Source organism: Mesocricetus auratus, unplaced genomic scaffold (genome assembly GCF_017639785.1).
Source record: "Mesocricetus auratus isolate SY011 unplaced genomic scaffold, BCM_Maur_2.0 Super-Scaffold_100022, whole genome shotgun sequence".
Taxonomy (NCBI): domain Eukaryota; kingdom Metazoa; phylum Chordata; class Mammalia; order Rodentia; family Cricetidae; genus Mesocricetus; species Mesocricetus auratus.
The window spans coordinates 34,249,239-34,268,970 of record NW_024429203.1 but is presented as its reverse complement, the minus strand read 5'-3'; the positions used below and the strand labels follow the sequence as shown (position 1 = coordinate 34,268,970).

At 36.5% G+C, this 19,732-nt stretch overlaps 1 protein-coding gene across 6 annotated transcripts in view; it reads left to right on the top strand.

Moving 5' to 3' along the window:
* Positions 1–19,732, top strand: part of Scaper (S-phase cyclin A associated protein in the ER) — a 343,723-nt gene that overhangs the window by 70,385 nt on the left and 253,606 nt on the right. For 5 of the 6 annotated variants that reach the window (XM_040729759.1, XM_040729754.1, XM_040729757.1 and 2 more), the window contains 6 exons: positions 4,310–4,560; positions 9,377–9,604; positions 16,805–16,975; positions 17,599–17,674; positions 18,179–18,296; positions 18,533–18,644. In XM_040729759.1, the coding sequence (XP_040585693.1) occupies positions 4,310–4,560; positions 9,377–9,604; positions 16,805–16,975; positions 17,599–17,674; positions 18,179–18,296; positions 18,533–18,644 (956 nt within the window). The remainder of the gene's footprint in view (positions 1–4,309; positions 4,561–9,376; positions 9,605–16,804; positions 16,976–17,598; positions 17,675–18,178; positions 18,297–18,532; positions 18,645–19,732) is intronic. The other variant, XM_040729758.1, reaches the window with a different exon arrangement.

The window sequence follows — 19,732 nt, the reverse complement described above, 5'->3', positions numbered from 1 at the left end:
TTTTCTTTAAAATAGGTTTCAGTAGAGTTCAGCTCTCTGACCTCTTCTTTATTTCTCCATTTAATGTTTTCCTAATTCTTAAAACAGGTCCTCCTTTTGTGGTTAATTTCAGTCCATGTGTATACATGCATTAATCTAGTCAATACAGTAAACAGTCTTTTCAACCATTAAACATTTGAATGTTTGAGGCATTTTATATTCTGTTCATTTTCAATTTCTTAAAAGATTGTTTTTCCTAATAGCTTTCTGTACTAAAAAAGTTCTCCTGGGCCATAACAACCATTCTTAAGGATATTTGATAGGAAGTTAAATGATGTTCAACACGGTATGGAAAGGTCCTGTTGAGCACTGTTAAGAATGCTGTTGTAATGTTAATTCCTTGATACTGCTATTTCTTGAAGTTTTCCCCTTTTAATAATTCCAACTGTTCAGAAGCTACCACTCAACTTCCCAAGAGGCAGTTGTCAGAGTCTTTTTAATGTGTGCTGCTTCAAGTGTACAGCTGATGAACAGCCCTGGGCAAATGGAGAGACTGCTGTAAGTCAACTTGCTGTTTTAAATCATCACTTGCCATTCGAGAATGCTTTATTCCAGCAATAAGGACCATTGCACCCAAAACTGTAATTCCTATTTCAGAAGGTCCTGCACTAGTCATGGCTGCTTTAGACAGCTTACACCAGCTTCAGTTGGTGACCTTTTCACCTGCAGCAATTCTCACTAAGGCCTAATTGGGAAAATAAATCATTCCTCCCCTTCAACTGAAGGCCCTAACAATTGTAATTCAAAGCCTCCATTTGAATCTTATGCCAGACTTGAGATTGGTGTGGAAGTTGTGGCAGTATTGTGAATGTTGCAAAAATATATACAGCTCTTTGTTTATATCCCAGCCCCTCCAGGCCATATAACCACTGGACCAACCTGGTAATATGAGGAGGGGACAGTGGCAGTGGTTGCCATGGTGGAAGCAGCCTCAACAGTAACAAATGATGTAGTGGTAGTAGCTATAGCCACAACAATCAGAAGGCTATTGAGGAGTTTTAGGCCCAGATAACAGTTAGTTTGATGACCTGAGTTCAGTTTCTAGGTTCCTTAGTGGAAGGAGAGTACTGATTCCTGACACTTGTTTTCTGAATTGCCATGGGCACCAGGCACAGACAACATACCTAATAAAACAAATGTGGAGAGCAATAGAGGGAGACATCCACAATCAATCTCTGACTTACATGCATCTCTCTCTCTCTCTCTCTCTCTCTCTCTCTCTCTCTCTCTCTCTCTCTCTCTCTCTCTCTCTCATACACACACACACACACACACACACACACACACGTGCTCCCTCACCCCCAAACACACAGAATTATAGGTTTTTCTCCTCCTGTCTGGAAAAATTATGGAGAAGAGGCAAAATCCTGTGCTCATAATCCTATCGGAGTTTGGTTTGAAATCGTGTTAGGTTGATTTCTTCTTTTGAGATTTCCGTAGAAAACCCTGGGGTACTCAAAAGACCGACTATAACTCTGAATTCCAGTTTTTGTTTCCCAACATTGTACAGTTACTTCATTTTTTTTTCTAGCTTGTTAAGATCCCAGCTGCTGCTCTCTGTTGCTTTCTTGGAGTCTTGCCTTGTATGTGAAAAGCTTAGGAGTTGTCAGGCACCTTGGAGAAGATTAAAAGCAGATTTTTTTTTTTTTGCTTATTTTTCTGTAGTATCCCCCATGTTCTGTTAGACTTTGCCTCTGGCCTCTCATGTCCGTTTCAACCAGCCAGGACTGCTGACTTTTACTAGTACTCAATTCCTTGGACTCTCAATACCAAATGTCTTCAGTCAAAATGCTAAGGTGAATGTAGGTCTGATGCTGCCATTCCCTTCACTCAGGAATTGTAGTTCCTCAAGACATGCTTATTCTGGTTGCTTTCAAGTGTTTTAAACAGCTTTATATATTTTGTCTAGTTTTATGGCTCTTTTTTAGCAAGAAAAAGGTCAATTTTTATTCAAGTTCTTTATGGCCTGATCTATTAAGTCTAAATACGTATGTATGCATACATTGAGCATTTACCCAAATTAAAAGTGCTGGGACGCCGGGCGGTGATGGCGCACGCCTTTAATCCCAGCACTCGGGAGGCAGAGGCAGGCGGATCTCTGTGAGTTCGAGGCCAGGCTGGACCGATAGCCTCCAAAACAATACAGAGAAACCCTGTCTCGTAAAAACCAAAAAAAAAAAAAAAAAAAGTGCTGGGTTGTTAGAAAGTCTTAGGAGATTTCAGATGATCTAAATCATTTGAGAAGTGAGGTGTGCTAGTAAGGTGGCTCAGTTGATAAAGGACTTGCCACCAAAACTGATGACCTGAATTCAATCCTAGGAACCACATGGTAGAGAGAACCAACTCTTGAAAGTTGGCTCCTGACCCCCCAATACGTGCACATGCGCACACCCTCCATAAAATAGAAATAAAATGTGTTTTGGTAGTAATCGCATGGAATTAAGTTAGAAGTAAATTGCAAAAAGATAGCTGTGTAATTCTGAAGAATTTGGAACTTTATAAGATACTTCTGAATAATGTCAAATAGGATAGCTTCTTGAAAGTTTGAGAAAGTGAATTGAATGAAGGTGAATGTTTAAGAACTTATGAGATAAAGAAGAAAAACCAAAATCCCCTTCTTTTGCATTTGCAAAACAAAAGGTTAAGCTGAAGAAACGTAAAAAGAAAGGCATTTTTTCAAATAAATGAACAAGATGACCAGACTCTAAGGATATGGATGAAGGAAAAAGTAAAGGAGAAATAGAGAAGAAATAGTGAATGTTGTAGAGAATGTGCCGGTATCAACAAGATAGTAATAGGGTACTAAAAGCAGTATTATACCTTATATTTGGAAAATCACAAGAAATTAGCAAAATTATGAAACTATAACTTCAATGTTACATCACAAGAATTAGAGGAGCACATTGAATAAAAAAAGCAAATCTGAAATACTTTCTCTCAAAGATAATTGGTCAAGATGGCTGTGCCTATAAATTCTGCTAAACTTTTAAAATAAAAATATCAAGCTGTGAAAATTTGTCCTAAGGGAAAATGATCATATTTTATGATATTATCATTATCTTAATGTCAAGATCTAACATGTAAATTACAGGACAGTTGTCTCTTGAACGCTAATATAAATATTCTGATCAAGCACTAATGAACTAAATATTGTGATAAGTATTCGTCACAACCAGGTGGGGTTTTTCAGTTTTTCTTCAGTGTATTGTATTGAATTGAATGGAGGGTAACCTTATTGATGAAATTCATAATGTTGGAAAATTTGTATATATAAAATTGTGAGAGGAAATATATTTCTAGTTTTTAATTTGAGTTTTGTACTTTTGTTCTAACATTCTGTTTAGAGTGACTTAGTTTAATGCATGATTTGCTGTTCTTAAACATTAATTATTATGGGAATTATTTATCAATATAGTTTTCACTGAAGATTCATTGAAGATGTAATATTTGTGTCTGTAACTATTTTTTTTGTTTCCAAGGTATCTTGGTATAGTTTTTATTTTGAAATACTACTTTTTACTTGAGTCAGTTATTTATATATAAGACAGTATTTGTGTTGGTTGTCTTAGCTAATGGATTAGGTCCAAGTTTTCAGTAGTGTTTTCTTTCTTTTACAGAATGAAGTGATTAATCATCATGGTTTGAAGTGTTAACTGAAAATTAAATGGAAAATGAAATCCTTTGTTAAACTCTTTTAATTTTATAATTCAGTTTTTCTCCTCTGTAGTTCTTACTCATTTTATGATTTCTCTTTTAATTTGCATTATATTTAAATATAAACAAGATATGCTTAACGTACTATGTTTTGATAAAGTTAAGCATGACTAAAATTGAGTATAGAATTGATATGATTTATTGCATTATTACTTTTGTTGTGTACACTGATACATTAAAGATGTTTTCTGTAAAAGCAAAAAAGAGCCGGGCAGTGGTGGCGCACGCCTTAAATCCCAGCACTCGGGAGGCAGAGGCAGGCGGATCTGTATGAGTTTGAGGCCTTGAGGCCAAAGCAATACAGAGAAACCTTGTCTCGTAAAACCAATAAATGAATAAATGAATAAATAAATAAATAAATAGATAGGTAGATAGCAAAAAAGACTGCGTAAAAGTGCAATTATGTCTAGAATTTGCTTTAAAATATTTTAGGGAAAACAATGAGGAAAGAGAAGTTAATAAAATGAGATTGGAAAACATTTCTATTTTATAGATTTCCCAATAGTTTTATCATCTAAAATTTTTTTTTATTTATTTTCTTCTCTTAATTGCATAGAACGAAAAGATGCTGAAGGATGGGAAACTGTTCAGAGAGGAAGGCCAGTTCGTCCCCGATCCACAGCAGTGGTGCCACGGGTGACAGAAATCTTAAGGTCAAAGGATGACAGTGATAAGGAAAACGTATGCCTTTTACCTGGAGAAAGGACACAGAAGGGTGATCTTGTTGAAGACAGACCTTCTGTTTCTGAATCTCCATCCAAAGACTCATTCCATCCTTCTGACCATCCCCTTGCTGAGAGATCTCAGGTAATATGTTCTGAAAACCCTCACTGCCATTTTCAAAGATGTCTATGTCCTGTGGAATGTCTCATGCTTTCTACTTCACTCTTCATTACATTTATTTATTTATTTATTTTATTACTTTAATTTTAAATAGCTTGCTTCACATGTCAATCCCAGTTCCTTCTCCCTCTCCTCCTCCCATACCTCCCTTCTACTACCCCCCCCCAGCTTCCCACCCTATCCCCACTTCCTTCCACATAGGGGATATTCAGAGTCTGTCATTTCTCTCAGGGCAGGGTCCAGGCACTCCCCTAAGAGTCCAGGCTGAGAGAGCATCCCTCTTTGTGTTATGGACACACGAAATCCATTTGTATACCAGGGATAAACACTGACCTACTGCCCAGGGCTCCATAGGTTGCCCAGGCCTCCTCACTGACTCTCGCATTTGGGGGGGCGTCTAGATTAGTCCCACCCTGGCCTCCCGGCTGTTGGTCTGTGGTCCAAGAACTCCCCGTTGTTCAGATCAGCTGTCTCTGCTGGTTTCGCCAGCCTACTCTTTGCCCATTTGCTCATTGCTCCTCTCTCTTTGTCACTGGGTTCCAGGGGTTCAGTTCAGTGTTTAACTGTGGGTGTCTGCCTCTGCTTCCATCAGTCACTGGATGAAGGTTCTAGGATGGCATATAAGGTAGACGTCAAGTTCATTATCAGGAATGGGCATTTAAGGTAGTTTCTCGACTATTGCTTAGCTTGCCAGTTGGTGTCATCCTTTTAGATCACTAGAGGTCTCACTGGTGCCAGATCTCTCTTAAAACCTATGACTCCCTCTATTATGGTATTTCTCATCCTTTTCTCCCCCTATTTTACCTCCACTCAACCTTCCTGTTCCCCCATGACCTACTTTATATTGTTAAGACAGAATAAAGTGATTTCATTTAATGTCACAATGATTGTAATTTGACGAGGTTTATTATTAATTGGCTCAGATGTATTACTCTTGCTTCATTTGGGGTTTAATATCATTAAAAATGACGTTGAGATATTGAAATTGTTCTGCTTTAGTGTTCTACAAATATCAATGTTAAGAATTATTTTTAAAGTTAAGGTTCCCACTATTTCTTCTCTTTGACTTAAAAACTCATACACTTCTTAGATATTTATATATTAATTATTCATTCGTTTGTTATACTTATTATATAAAACTAATAATGACATTCCATGATATCTGAAGGAAATATCTAAACGAATAATAAAATAGTTGTAACATTTTCAGTTTAGAGTTTTCCTTCCAGAACTTTCTGTAGGGCTGGGTTAATTGATATGTATTGCTTGAATCTAGTTCTGTCATAGAATATCTTGTTTTCTTCATCTATAGTGATTGAGAGCTTTTCTAGGTATAGTAGTGTAGGCTGGCATCCATGGTCTCTTAGTGTTGGTAGAATATCTATCCAGGACCTTCTGGCTTTCAGAGTTTCCATGGAGAAGTCAGGTGTAATTCTGATAGGTCTGCCTTTATATGTTACTTGGCCTTTTTCCTTAGCTGCTCTTAATATTCTTTCTTTATTCTGTATATTTGGGGTCTTGATTATTATGTGGTGAGGGGACTTTATTTGTGATCCATTCTATTTGGTGTTCTGTAAGCTTCTTGTACCTTCATTGGCATGTCTTTCTTTAGGTTGGGAAAGTTTTCTTCTATGATTTTATTGAATATGATTTCTGCCCCTTAGAGGTGGTTTTCTCCACCTTCTTCTATACCTATTATTCTTAGGTTTGGTCTTTTTATGGTGTCCCATATTTCCTGGATGTTTCATATTCAGAATTTGTTGGACTTAAGATTTTCTTTGGTTGATGAATCCATTTCTCCTAGTGTATCTTCAACACCTGAGACTCTCTCTTCCATCTCTTGTATTCTGTTGGTAATGCTTGTATCGGTAGTACCTGACCTTTTGCCCAACTTTTCTATTTCCAGCCTTTCTTCAGATTGTGTGTTTTTTTTTTATTGTCCCTATTTCAGTTTTCAACCCTTGCAGTGCTTGAATTGTTTCTTGTAATTTTCGGTTTATCTTTTCGTCCATTTGTTGCATTTTATGAATTTTTTCGTTTGTTCTTTTTCCATTTCTTATATTTTTTGGGTTGTTTTTTCTTCCGTTTCTTGCATTTTTTGGTTTGTTTTTTCTTCCATTTCTTGCATTTTTTGGTTTGTTTTTTCTTGCATTTTTTGGTTTGTTGTTTTGTCCATTTCTTTGAGGGATTTTCCCATATCCTCTTTTACGGCCTCTGTCATTTTCATGAAGTTGTTTTAAAGGTCATTCTCTTCTGCTTCATTTGCATTGGAGTGCTGGAGTCTTGCTGGTGTGGAGTCTCTAGAATCTGGCGGTGTCATATTTGTTTTTCTGTTGCTTAATGTGTTTTTGTATTGTCTGTTTCCCATCTCTCCTTCTAGTGGGTGCAGAAAGAGCCCCTTACTGGTCTGGTGGTTATGGGACCACAGTTCCCTTTTGGTGCGTGCAAGCAAGTCCAATACTATTCCTCGTCCTATTTCTGGTCCCGAGGATGGAGAAGACCAGGAATCTGGGATGCTTAGTCTCCCACCTGGTCCCCTGGTCCCTTTGGTGGAAGAGAAGACCTGGGATCTGGGGTGCTTGGCTCCCAACAGGATGGGAAGCTCTGTGGCAGTCCCCAGGCAATCCCCAGGCACTGGAATGAAGGCCTGGAGTCAGGGCCTGTTTTACCTGGTCCAGCTAGACCCACTGGTCCCCTGGTCCCTTTGGTGGAAGAGAAGACCTGGGATCTGGGGTGCTTGGCTCCTGCCGGGATGGGAAACTCTGTGGCAGTCCCCAGACAATCTCCAGGCACTGGCTCTACTTTTTATTTTTAAACAGGCTCTCACTACATAACTCTGGTGGTCCTGGAACTTATCATGTGAGTCAGGCTGCCCTGGATCTCACAGAGGTTCACTTGCCTTTGTCTCCTTATTGCTAGGACCATTGATGTGTAGCACAGTGCCCAACTCTTGCTGCTTTTGAGTTTGACTCCACACTGTATGTTACCTTTGAGCACCATGTTCTTCTTGCTAGGGTTCTAAGCGTTTGTCATCATGCCTGGCAAGAAATCACTTTTTACTTTTACTTACCATCAGGAGTTTTACTTATGTATATTACTTAAAATTATAACCTTACATGAAAATTAATAACATTTGTTGTGTATTGAAATGAATATATTTGAATTTTGAGATTTCAAGAATAGTTCATATGGAGAATTTTTGAGTAATTCAAACATCACCATAATGTTACAGTGTGAGAACTTAGTTCTGGTGGAAGTCAGTGAGAACAGTATTCATATTCTTCACTGTCACTCTAAAAATGGAATTAGGATATTTATATCTTTTTTTCAACTTTATTTTATGGTTTAGCTTTGATTTCTTAGATAAATAATGCTGAGTTTTTGATAAACAGTTAACTATGCTGTAAGCATCAGTAATGCTAATATAAATATTGTCAAGAAGATTACAAACCATGGTGACTGACAGGTTAATAATGTTGATAACATTGTAAACAGTTTGATCCAATTTAAATGATGTTTATGTTAAAATCAGCACTTTGTATGTTAAATTCTAACCAACAGTAAGATGTCTAGAGTAGCTTGTTAGACTTGGCCAAGTTTTATAATTTTAGAAACAGTTCATTAAACTGGGAGCTTTATGGTCATAGCAATGTTTATCAATGCTTATTTAGAAATAATGTGAGTATTAAATTCACAATTTTAGGTTTTAGTTCTTTGACCCAAAGTATAATTGAAGCATAAAGCAATATTTTCTTAAAATCTGTTGGAATGTGAAAATAGACTTGGTTGTATTTATTAAATTAGATTTAAAAATGGATATGTAGGTGGTCTGAGTCAATGCTGCTACTGTCTTTTTATATTTTTCACATTTCTGTTGATCATGTGTAAGTTATTCTTACACAGGATGGGGGGATGGGAGACATGTGTATCTGAAGTGCATGATTTCTATGAGGAGTCACACTGGGTATTTTAGATGTGTTCTGTTAGCTCAGTCTTTTGTTCTGAGACTACTCTAAGGTCTCTTTTTTCAAGATTTTTTTTTTATTTCAAAGATTTTTGAGGTCATGTTTTAAAGAGGACAATTTTGACAATTTTAAGTAAACTACCCCAAATATATTTCAGGATATTTTCTGGATGCTGGTTCTTCCCATTTGCTATTAGACAGTTCATAAATGACTGCATCATATCTTTGGTTAAATGAATACAGCAATTAGTATTATGAGTGTGACTAGATTTCCTTGTGAGAAATCTGAAATGCTCATTAAAAACTACCCTACTAGGGCTGGTGAGATGACTTAGCAAATAAAGGTAATTGCTCCAAGCCCACTGACCTGAGTTTAATACCCAGATCCCACATAGTGGAAGTAGAGAGTCCACTCATGCCAGTTGTCCTCTTATTGTACAAACTCAGTGACAAGTGTGCACATGTGTGCACATGCAAACATACATAATAAGTAAATGTCCAAAATAAATAAAAGCCTGTCTCCTAAAGGGAAATGTTGCAATTTATGTAGCATGATTTCTCAGAGTACTAAAGATGATACTCAACACATAGTAGGCATGCAGATAAAGTTTCTGCAGGTGAATGATTTCCTTTTTCCTTCCTTCTGCTGTGCTATACTTCACACACAGAGACAGGAAAGGGGGGGGGGCGCTTTCTAGTAGACAGGTAAGTGTTGCTTCACAGTTGATAGGTTAAGCATAACTAACTTTTACAAAATCTAATATTTGGTACATTTGAAAGTTATCCCTGGTTTATTCTAAAAGTGTGTGTTTTTAGTTCACAGTGAGTATATTGGATGATGTCAAGAATTCTGGTAGTAGTCAAGACGTTTCAGTGCATACTTCTGAAACCCCAGCTGTTTGCAGTGATGCAGTATGCCTTGCTGTTACTCAACAAGCCACCTCAGCTTTGCCAACAGATAAAGACAGAGTTCTGGCAGAGAAAGCAGGAATAGTGAATGAGACAGACCCTTCAGATATTTCAAATGTGAGTGCTGCTGACTTGGTAAGAACAACTTATCAGAATTCTGTACAACTATATTTTAAAAGGCATAAATTGAAATAATATTGGTCTGTATTATAACATTATACTTTACAAAACAGGTTTTATAAAGTATTTTATGTCACTTCATTTCAACATTTTTCTTACAGTAATATTTTCCTATAGTCAGGATTCTTACTGATTTGTATGGGACAAAAATGGTACTATAACAGTGAAAATGGTAATATAATGGTTCAGAATCAGATTGTATGTAATTTGATCAAATGCATTTTAATCCAGGATTAAGAAACCAAACCTAGCTGGACTGTGATGGTGCACACCTTTAATCCCAGTAATCTGGAGGCAGAGACAGGCTGATCTCTTTGAGTTGGAGACCAGCCTGATCTACAGAGGAATTTCCAGATTAGCCAGGGTTACAGAGAGAAACCCTGTCTCAAAAAACCACACACACACACACGCACACACACACACACACACACACACACACACACACACACACACACACACACACACACCCCTACCTTAAATAAATAAAATCATAAAGGAAAAGAGAACTAACCCTGTACCAGTAAAGCCTTTTTCTTCAACATCTGGCATTCTCATAGATATAAAGGACAACTGCTGGTCTTTTGCTTTGCTTTTGGTTTTGTTTTGTCAGTCAAGGTTTTGTGCACTGTCACCTTGAATTAGTTATGTAGCTGAGGATGACACTGAACTCCTGATTGTGTTTCCACTTTCCAAGTGCTAGGATTGTAGGAGTGGGCCTTCAAAACCAGTTGGAGTTGGTCTTTGAGATGACATTTATTTATCTTTAGTCCCAAATCTTTGAAAATGCATTGATCATCTATAGTTTTATGTTTTTGAATGATTATTTAATTTCTCATAATCTATTCCTGTTTCTTGTTTTAGTATTATTACACCTCTCTCCAAGGTTGATCAAAAGTACCACTTACCTAGTTTTCCTTCAGGTTTTTTATTTTTACCAAGTGGGCACATATGTAAATGAGATACACGATGATTCATATTTTATTTTTCTAACTTTTTCCTTTTTGATTGTATAGATATTATGTAAGTATATACATGTACATATATACACACATATTTTAACCTTTTCTTTGTGTAAGTATGTATATGATATATGTATGTACATGGTATGGTTGTGCATGCACATATGTGTGGAGGCTGATAGTGAGTGTCAATGTGTCTTCCTCTTTTGCTCCGCTCCTTAAGTGAGACAGGGAGGCTTACTAAACCTGGAACTCCCAGGGTGGCTAGGATATCTAGGCAGTAAACTCTAGGAATTAATTTGTTTCTGTCACTCCCCTGTCCCATACCCTTACTCCTGGATTGCAAATATGTACTGCTATGCCTGAGTTTTGTGTGTTCTAGACACCTGAACTCAGGTCTGCATGCCTGAGTGGCAGGTACTTTACCAAATAAACCATTTCCTGGATCCTTCATTTTATTTTTTTTAAAAACAATTGTTTATAATAATATTAGGTAAAGTTCTATATCTTAAAGAGATAACCACAGAAGATATAGTATGAAATTGATACTGGATGTTTAAATGAAGAAAAACAAACGAACATGACAGCAATAACAAAAACAACGTTCAGGTGCCTTTAGCAAGGCTGTATAAGTTTTTCTTTTCTTGTGCCTTGCTAGTAATGAACTTTAAAATTGCATATAATAAAGATCAGGCAAGTAATTACGTATCAAAAGTTATAAAATTTGTCATATTTATATTTTTAGTCTCTGTAGCTAGAAAGCACATTAAGTTGTTTATCTTGTGATTTGGTTATGGGAGAGTCTCATGGGTTGCTTTAGTAGTGTCACATGTATAGTTTCTTAAGTGGGAAGAAACAGATTCATGCAATGAGAAAACTCAACATCAGACTGAATGGAGAGAAACTCAGGCAAATCCTCTAAAATCAGGAACAAGACAAGGCTGTCCCCTCTCCCCATACCTCTTAAATATTGTACTCGAAGTTCTAGTTAGAGCAATAACACAACAAAAGGAGATCAAGGGGATACAAATTGGAAAGGAAGAGGTCAAACTTTCACTATTTGCAGATGATATGATAGTTTACATAAGTGACCCAAAAAACTCTGCCAGGGAACTCTTACAGCTGATAAACATCTTCAGCAAAGTGGCAGAATACAGGATCAACTCAAGAAAATCAGTAACCCTACTATATAGATGATAAAAGGGTTGAGAAAGAAATCAGAGAAACATCACCCTTTACAATTGCCACAAATAACAGCCGGGAATTGGTGGCGCACGCCTTTAATCCCAGCAGAGGCAGAGGCAGGCGGATCTCTGTGAGTTCGAGGCCAGGCTGGACTGACAGCCTCCAAAACAGAGAAACCCTGTCTCGTAAAACCAAAAAAAAAAAAAAAAAAAAACAATTGCCACAAACAACATAAAATACCTTGGCATAACGCAACAAGTGAAAGACCTGTATCGCAAGAACTTTGAGTCTTTAAAGAAAGAAATTAAAGAAGATACCAGAAAATGCAAAGATCTCCCATGCTCTTGGATAGGTAGGATCAATGTAGTATTGAAAGAACAATTCTCAACTTTATATGGAAAAACAAAAAACCCTGCTCAACAAAGCAACGTCTGGAGGCATCACCATCCATGACTTCAAGAAAGGGGAACACTCCTCCACTGCTGGTGGGAGTACAAACTAGTACACTCACTTTGGAAATCAGTGTGGGGATTCCTCAGGAAAACTGGAATCAATCTTCCACAAGACCCAGAAATTCTACTCTTAGACATAGACTCAAAAGATGCCAATTCACACAAGGATGTCTGCTCCAATATTTTCATAGCAGCATTATTTGTAATAGCCAGAACCTGGATGCAACCTAGATGCCCCTCAACTGAAGAGTGGATAGAAAAAAATGTACATTTACACAATGGAGTATTACTCAGCAGAAAAAAAATGGAATCTTGAAATCTATAGCTAACTGGAAGGCACTTGATGAAAACATCCCGAATGAGGTAACCCTGTCACAAAAAGACAAACATAGTATCTACTCACTCATATATGGATCTTAGACATGGATCAGGGGAGTGCCAGCTTATAATCCCACTGCCAGAGTGTCTGGGAAACTCGAAGGACTCTAAGAGAGATATGTATGGTACCCAAGGTTTGGGAAATGAGACAAGATCTTCTGAGCAGATTCTGAGCATGGGGGAAGAGTATAGAGAGGTAAGAAAAAGAGAGGGGGAGAAGAGGACATGGGGAAGCAGGAAGGTTAAATCGGGGGAAGAATAGAGGAGAGCAGGGTGAGAGATATCATAATAGAGGGAGTCAGTATAGGTTTGAGGGGAGATCTGGAACTAGAGAGATTTCCAGAGATCTATAAGGATGACACCAACTGGTATACCAAACAATAGTGGAGAGACTACCTTAAATGCCCTCCCCAGATAATGAGTTTAACGACTACTTCATATGCCACTCTAGAACATTCTTCCAGTGACTGATGGAAGCATAGGCAGGCATCCACAGTTAAACATTGATCTGAACTCCTGGAACCCAGTGACAGAGAAGGAGGAATGATGAGCAAAGGGGTCAAGGCCGGGCTGGTCAAGCCCACAGAAACAGCTGACCTGAACAAGGGGGAGCTCTTGGACCCCCGACTGATGGCTCCCCTGACTGATGGAGACCCCCTGAATGGGGATGTCAGCGAGGAGGCCTGAACAATCTATGGCACCTTTGGGCAGTAGATCAGTATTTATCCCCGGCATACAAATGGACTTTGGGTGCTCCTCCCACAATGAGGGATGCTCTCTCAGCCTGGACAAGTGGTGAAGGGCCTAGGCCCTGCCCTGTATGAAATGACAGACTCTGGATATTCCCCCTGGAGGGCTTTACCCTCCCTAGGGAATGGAGTGGTGATTGGGTGGAGGGCTTGGGGAACTTGTGGGGGGCGTGGGATGAGGGGAGGGAGAGGGAGCTGGGATTGACATGTGAAGCAAGCTTGTTGCTTATTAAAAATAATATGCTGTTATAAATGTAGTTTGTATTGATCGTAACTTTTTAGAATTTTTCAATTTTTTTGAGCGTTGTTTAAAGTGTGTGTGTGTGTGTGTGTGTGTGTGTGTGTGTGTGTTTTTCGCGACAAAGGTTTTTTTGTGTAACAGCTGTGGCTGTCCTGGAATTCTCTGTGTAGATTCGGCTGGCCTTAAACTCACATCGATCTTCCTGCCTCTACCTCCCAAGTGCTGGGATTACAGGTGTGTGTCTCTACTACCTGGCTAATTATTTGTATTTTACCACTTGATACAAAGTTGCATATGGATGCTGAATTGGTGTGTCATTCATACGCTATTATACATGATTTAAATCTTCAGATTCTTATGTTTCAAATAGAAATATATTTCAGTAAGTATAAAATTGATTGAGACACTGAGGTAATAGTAGCCTTATGTACTAACTTACCTTTTATAAAAACACACACACACTTTAATGTTTGCAATTTAGGTTTTGTTGTTATGCTATGTGGCACATTAGTAACAGCTACTTTCTGGCTTCTAAGAAGAATGTATGATGCACAATAATAGTCTTTAAACTTCTTCAGTCATTCTATTCCTTGGGGACAAATTTTGTGAGTTTTTTTTGTTGTTGTTGTTTTATTATTCTTCTTTGTGTTTTGAATGGAGCCTGTTAGTGAATGAGAAAGGGAAGTCTAGAAAAATAGTGATGTGTATATTCTGTTTCTAATTATTTAAAACCTAGGGTTTAAGTATTCTCATTTTGAAATAATTTGAGTTATAATTGATCTTTAGTAGCATTTTCATATTTAGTTTATGTAAATTGATGTACTTTTACTTGTTCTTATACCTTTGAAACCATCAGTATAACCGAGTTCCTGAACACAGTGAGTGTTACTCAATGTGCCCACTTTCCTCACCATGACTTTCTTTCCAGCCCTGCTTTTCCTGTCTTCCTCTTCTCCTGTAACCTCTTCTTCTGTCTTTCACTATGTTGAAGTTTGTCTTTTCAGAATTTTATATAAATTAAGCCATACATTCTTTTTTTGGCATCTTTCAGCAGTGTAATTGTTTCTAGGCTTATCCATGAGGTGTGCGTAGTAGTCCACTGCTTTTTCAGCTTCAGTAATAGCTATCTTTTTTTGTACATACAACACAGTGTTTGTTCATTCATTCATTTATAGCTGTCTAGGTTACTTCTAGTTTTTGTTTTGGTTAGAAATGACATGAATATTTGTGTGCATTCCTTTGGGGGTCAGTACTGAGGATTGACACAGGGCTTTCTAGACAGTGCATTCTAGGCTAGTGTTCTGCCACTGAGCCATATCCTCAGTCCTGTCATGCGTCCTTGTGTGATATGTGTTCTCATTTCATTTGGAAAAATATCTAGTTCAATTTTGTTGGTAATATTTTCATGTCTTCTATAGTATTATTTTCTGTCTTCATGCTCTGTCATTATAGAGAAAGGCGTTGATCTCCCTCAATATAACTTTTTTTTTAGAAAATTTGATTGAGTTGTAATTTATAAAACTTAATTTATCGATTTAAAGCTTAGAATGAAATGCTCTTAAATATATTCACAGACTCCTTTGTCCATTACCATAATAGGTGATAACATGTCATTTCTCTGAGAGAAACTGACTATTATCTCTGGCCTGCTAACCTGTCTTCTGTGTCTGTTCCCTTGCCTTTTTTGGACATTGCAGAAATAGAATACGATATTATTTTCTTTTATGTACCTAATGCTTTATAGGCATATCCATGTTTTAGCTTATTTTAGGTTTTTATTTTATTACAAAATTATATTCCATAGTATGGATATTCAATTCTGTACTTTTCTGTTCCTCAGTTGTACATTTAGGCTGTTTTTAATTGTTTGGCTATTAGCTATTATGAATAACTACTTAAGTATCTAAATACAGGTTTTGATGTATATTTAGTTTTATTTTCTTATCTGTACATATATAGGAATTGCAAATCTGATGGGCCATATAAGCTGCATGCTTAACCATTAGAGAACTGCCAGGTTTTTTTCTGAAAGAAGTTAACATTTTTTTTTAGATCTCTTTTGTTTTGTAGCTTAGGCTTTGCCTTGTGTAGTTTGAAACTCTCTTACGTTCATTAGATTTTAAGAGACTTACAATCATGATAAATTGTCCCTTCATGAAATGACCTTCTTTGTTCCTAATGATAGGCTTTGATGTGACCCTCTCAGTTTTTTTCCTGAAATTAAAATATAATTACATTATTTCCCCCATAGCCTTACTTCTGTCGGTCATTGTCTACTTGCTTCCTAATCTCAGGTTTTTGTCATCATCATCATCAACAACTTTTAATCTACATCTTTACCTTTCATATGAGAAACATGGTTGAGTGTTGCTCTTGATCCAGTTTGACACTCTTGGCTGGTTAACTGATGATATTTAAACTACATGTAATGTGATTTGTTTACAATTAACCAGCCTAGTATTTTTTTCCCTTTGATTCATGTATATATTGTTTCATATCTTGCTTTTAAAAATTCTGTTTTATATCATTTGTTGGTTTATTAAGCATAAATCTTCATTTTGTTATTTTAGTGTTTGCCTTTGGGTTTATAGTATAAAATCTGAGATACTCATAGTTCTTATTAATGGACAGTTTTCAGTCATATTGTTTAATTATATTTTTAGGTTATAAAAACATGTTCAAAATATATAATCACCTCCATAGCCTGCATTATTTTTTATGTTCCTATCATAGCATACTATTCTTGTTTCATTTTTAAGGAAAATATGTTATCTCCAGCTGTTTTGGATTTGGGCATTCAGATGAAATTACCACTTTCCCATGGATAATATCTGTTATTTACATAACTTCACAGTTTCTTATACTGAACAGTCTAGTAAAGAAGATCAGACATGGATTGTTGTTGCATTTCATGGAGCAATAAATAAACCCTTGGCTTCATGCACTTTGTTAAGTCATACTGCTAATGCGTGTTTGAGCTTGTATTGGATCCAGGTTTTTTTGATTCTAAGACAACATTTTTTATTATACATATATATATATTTGTATATATATGTATATATGTGTGTGTATATAATATATATGTATGTATATATTTTCACATCTGTATTTAGTTTATGATTACCATAGAGAGAAAAATGCATTAATGTTTCATGATTCTGCTCTGTTTTTTGTTTTTAAAAACATTATAGTCCATGGCAGAAGTTCTTGCTAAAAAAGAAGAGCTAGCAGATCGCCTAGAGAAGGCCAATGAAGAAGCCATTGCCAGTGCTATTGCTGAAGAAGAACAGTTAACGAGAGAAATTGAAGCTGAAGAAAACAATGATATTAACATCGAGACTGACAATGACAGTGATTTTTCTGTGAGCTTTTTAGTGTTTTAAAATCTTAAATGTAGTAAACTTTTTTATCTTAAATGTAGTAAACTTTTTTGTGGTAATGGCTTAAATAGTAAGCAAACATTATTTATTACAAAATATTTTCATATATGATGCACTTTTTAGTAAGAAGTTTTCATTTTACAAATCAAGAAATTGTGTCTTTCAGAAAGTCAGAACCCAGTTTTGCTCAGAATGTAATTTTTAGAGACTGAAGAATATATTATTCTTGTTTTAGCTTACTTGTTAAAAGCAAATGATGTATTACTTTGTTGCTAATTATTTGGGGTATACATTTTATATTTCATTTTTTCTAAAATTACTATCAAATAATTTTGAATTCTAACATAGGCTTTGTGTAAGACGAGTTCACTTGTTTTGAAATATAATTATTTTATTCTTGTAAATGGCTAGTGAACTTTTAAAATACATAGTCTGGGTATTTTAACTTGGTAATTATGACTGTGTAAGGGATGTAGTTTTTTTTTTTTTGTTCATGTTTTTGGTTCAGTGAAGTTTGTTAGAAGTTGATAGGAGAATTTCATATGTAGTCCATTTTAAAGTTTATATTATATGTAATAATAATTTCATTTTTTATTGCATTCTAGGCTAGCATGGGCAGTGGGAGTCTGTCCTTCTGTGGTATGTCTATGGATTGGAATGATGTTCTTGCAGATTATGAAGGTAATGCGTGTATGTGCCTTTGAGTATTTGATTTGTAGGCATAATGGGATACACTAGATTTTCTTATATGCAGATTTTAGGTAAAATAATTTGAGGTAGAAATGCTTTTGCAAGTCATGTTTATTTGGAGATAGCTTAGTAAGTAAAGTGATTGCCTTAGAAGCTTGCACAGTAGGGGGTCTGTCACAAAATCCTAAGTAAAAGTGCCAAGCATGGTTATATGTGCTCATGAACCCAGCAAGGGGAAGTGAAACAAGGTATATTTTTGGGCTTGCTGGCCAAGCACCACTGCTTAATTGATGAACTCCAGGCCAATGAAAGATCCTGTGTACAAGGTTTCTGAGGATGGCACCACAATAGTATTTCAGTTTCCACATACATGTGCATATCCACACATGCATATTTAACAAGAAGGAAATCTCAATGTTAGCATAAAAGAAGTACATGACTAAACAGCAACTTTTTTTTCAAATTTTATTTTACTTTATTTTTTCCCCTTGTTAGCTCGTGAATCCTGGCGTCAAAATACATCCTGGGGGGATATTGTTGAAGAGGAGCCCGCTAGACTTCCAGGGCACGGAATTCACATGCACGAAAAACTTTCTTCACCATCTCGTAAAAGGTGTGGCCTTTGACAATTCTCTTGAAATGCTTGATGGAAAGATCTTGATTCTTACTTGGAGTTGTTCCATGATTGTTTTCAGTATTTTATATCAGTACATTTCATATTTATCCAGATGACAAGCAGTAGACTGAAATGCATCTTGTATACACTGAGATTTTTGAAGTACAAAGATCCCTGATTTAGCCTTGTCACATGAACTCGTGTGTCTCTTGTTCATTTGTCTGTATTAACAGGACTATCGCAGAATCTAAGAAGAAATATGAAGAGAAGCACATGAAAGCTCAGCAGTTAAGGGAAAAGCTACGTGAAGAGAAGACACTAAAGCTTCAAAAATTGTTAGAAAGGGTGAGCCTTTACATTTTTAAAGTAAAATGTTAACCGTAAGTTGGTGGGCTGCTTTCAACTTGATTTTTTTTTTGTTTGCTGTTCTGAGATTAAAAGGAGTCATAGAAATACATGTTGTAGGAAATTAAGGCAGTTCTATTTAATGAAAATGAATTCCAAAAGGTTAGATTTTTTTTAAGCATTTGTTTTTCCTAAACTATCTAATCTAGTACATGAATATTTTGCAAGTTTTGAAAGGTATACTTTCTTTTGTCATTTGCCATTTTCATTGCGAGATTTCCTTGGAGAGGTCTGTCCAAGATACAGAACTACTTGCTAGGAGAGTTTTGAAGTTAAAATTGTTAGACTTGTTACATGCACCTGTTTATGGAGTCTCTGGTCCCTGTTCTCAATTTTGGTAATGTTTGTCTGTGACCATCTCCCTAAGTTACAGAGGCATAGGATAACTTGCCCTCAGTCATTGTCACTGGGCATACATTTGCCACCAGTACTATAGTCCATATGAATTACCCCATACTGTGTCACATGTGTACTCAAATCAAATTCCATAGCTGTGTGTGCCTCTGACCTTAACCCTGGCTCCTACTGTTTGCTTCCCTGGCCCTTATTTACTTGGTATATACACTGCTTAGCACAGAGTTGCTGTTGAGGAGACCAGCATCCTGCTCAGTTACTGCAAATACCTAAACTTTTGTATATGGTAAACATTGGTAGTTATTGATGATACTCACTCCAGCCCTCAGAGCCCTATGCTATTACATAGCTCTGGACTGAAAATGTATACATTCTATGTTTTGGGCCTCAGTATATGTTTCTATTTTTTTTTAACCCTCATTGGTGCTTCTATAACCTGCTTTCCTAGGTAATTACCTTCTCCTATTGCCATCAAGCTGTTATACTTATACAAATGGACTATTTAAAAAAATGAACAGATAGCAATGCAAAGACAAAAGGAACCTTAAAATGAGGAAATTTAACTCCATCAGAGGAATGAAATAAAACCCCAGCAACTGACTTATATACTTGGAAATATACAAGTTTTTGACAAAATATTCAAAACAGTTTCTCTGTGAATGTTATAAACCAGA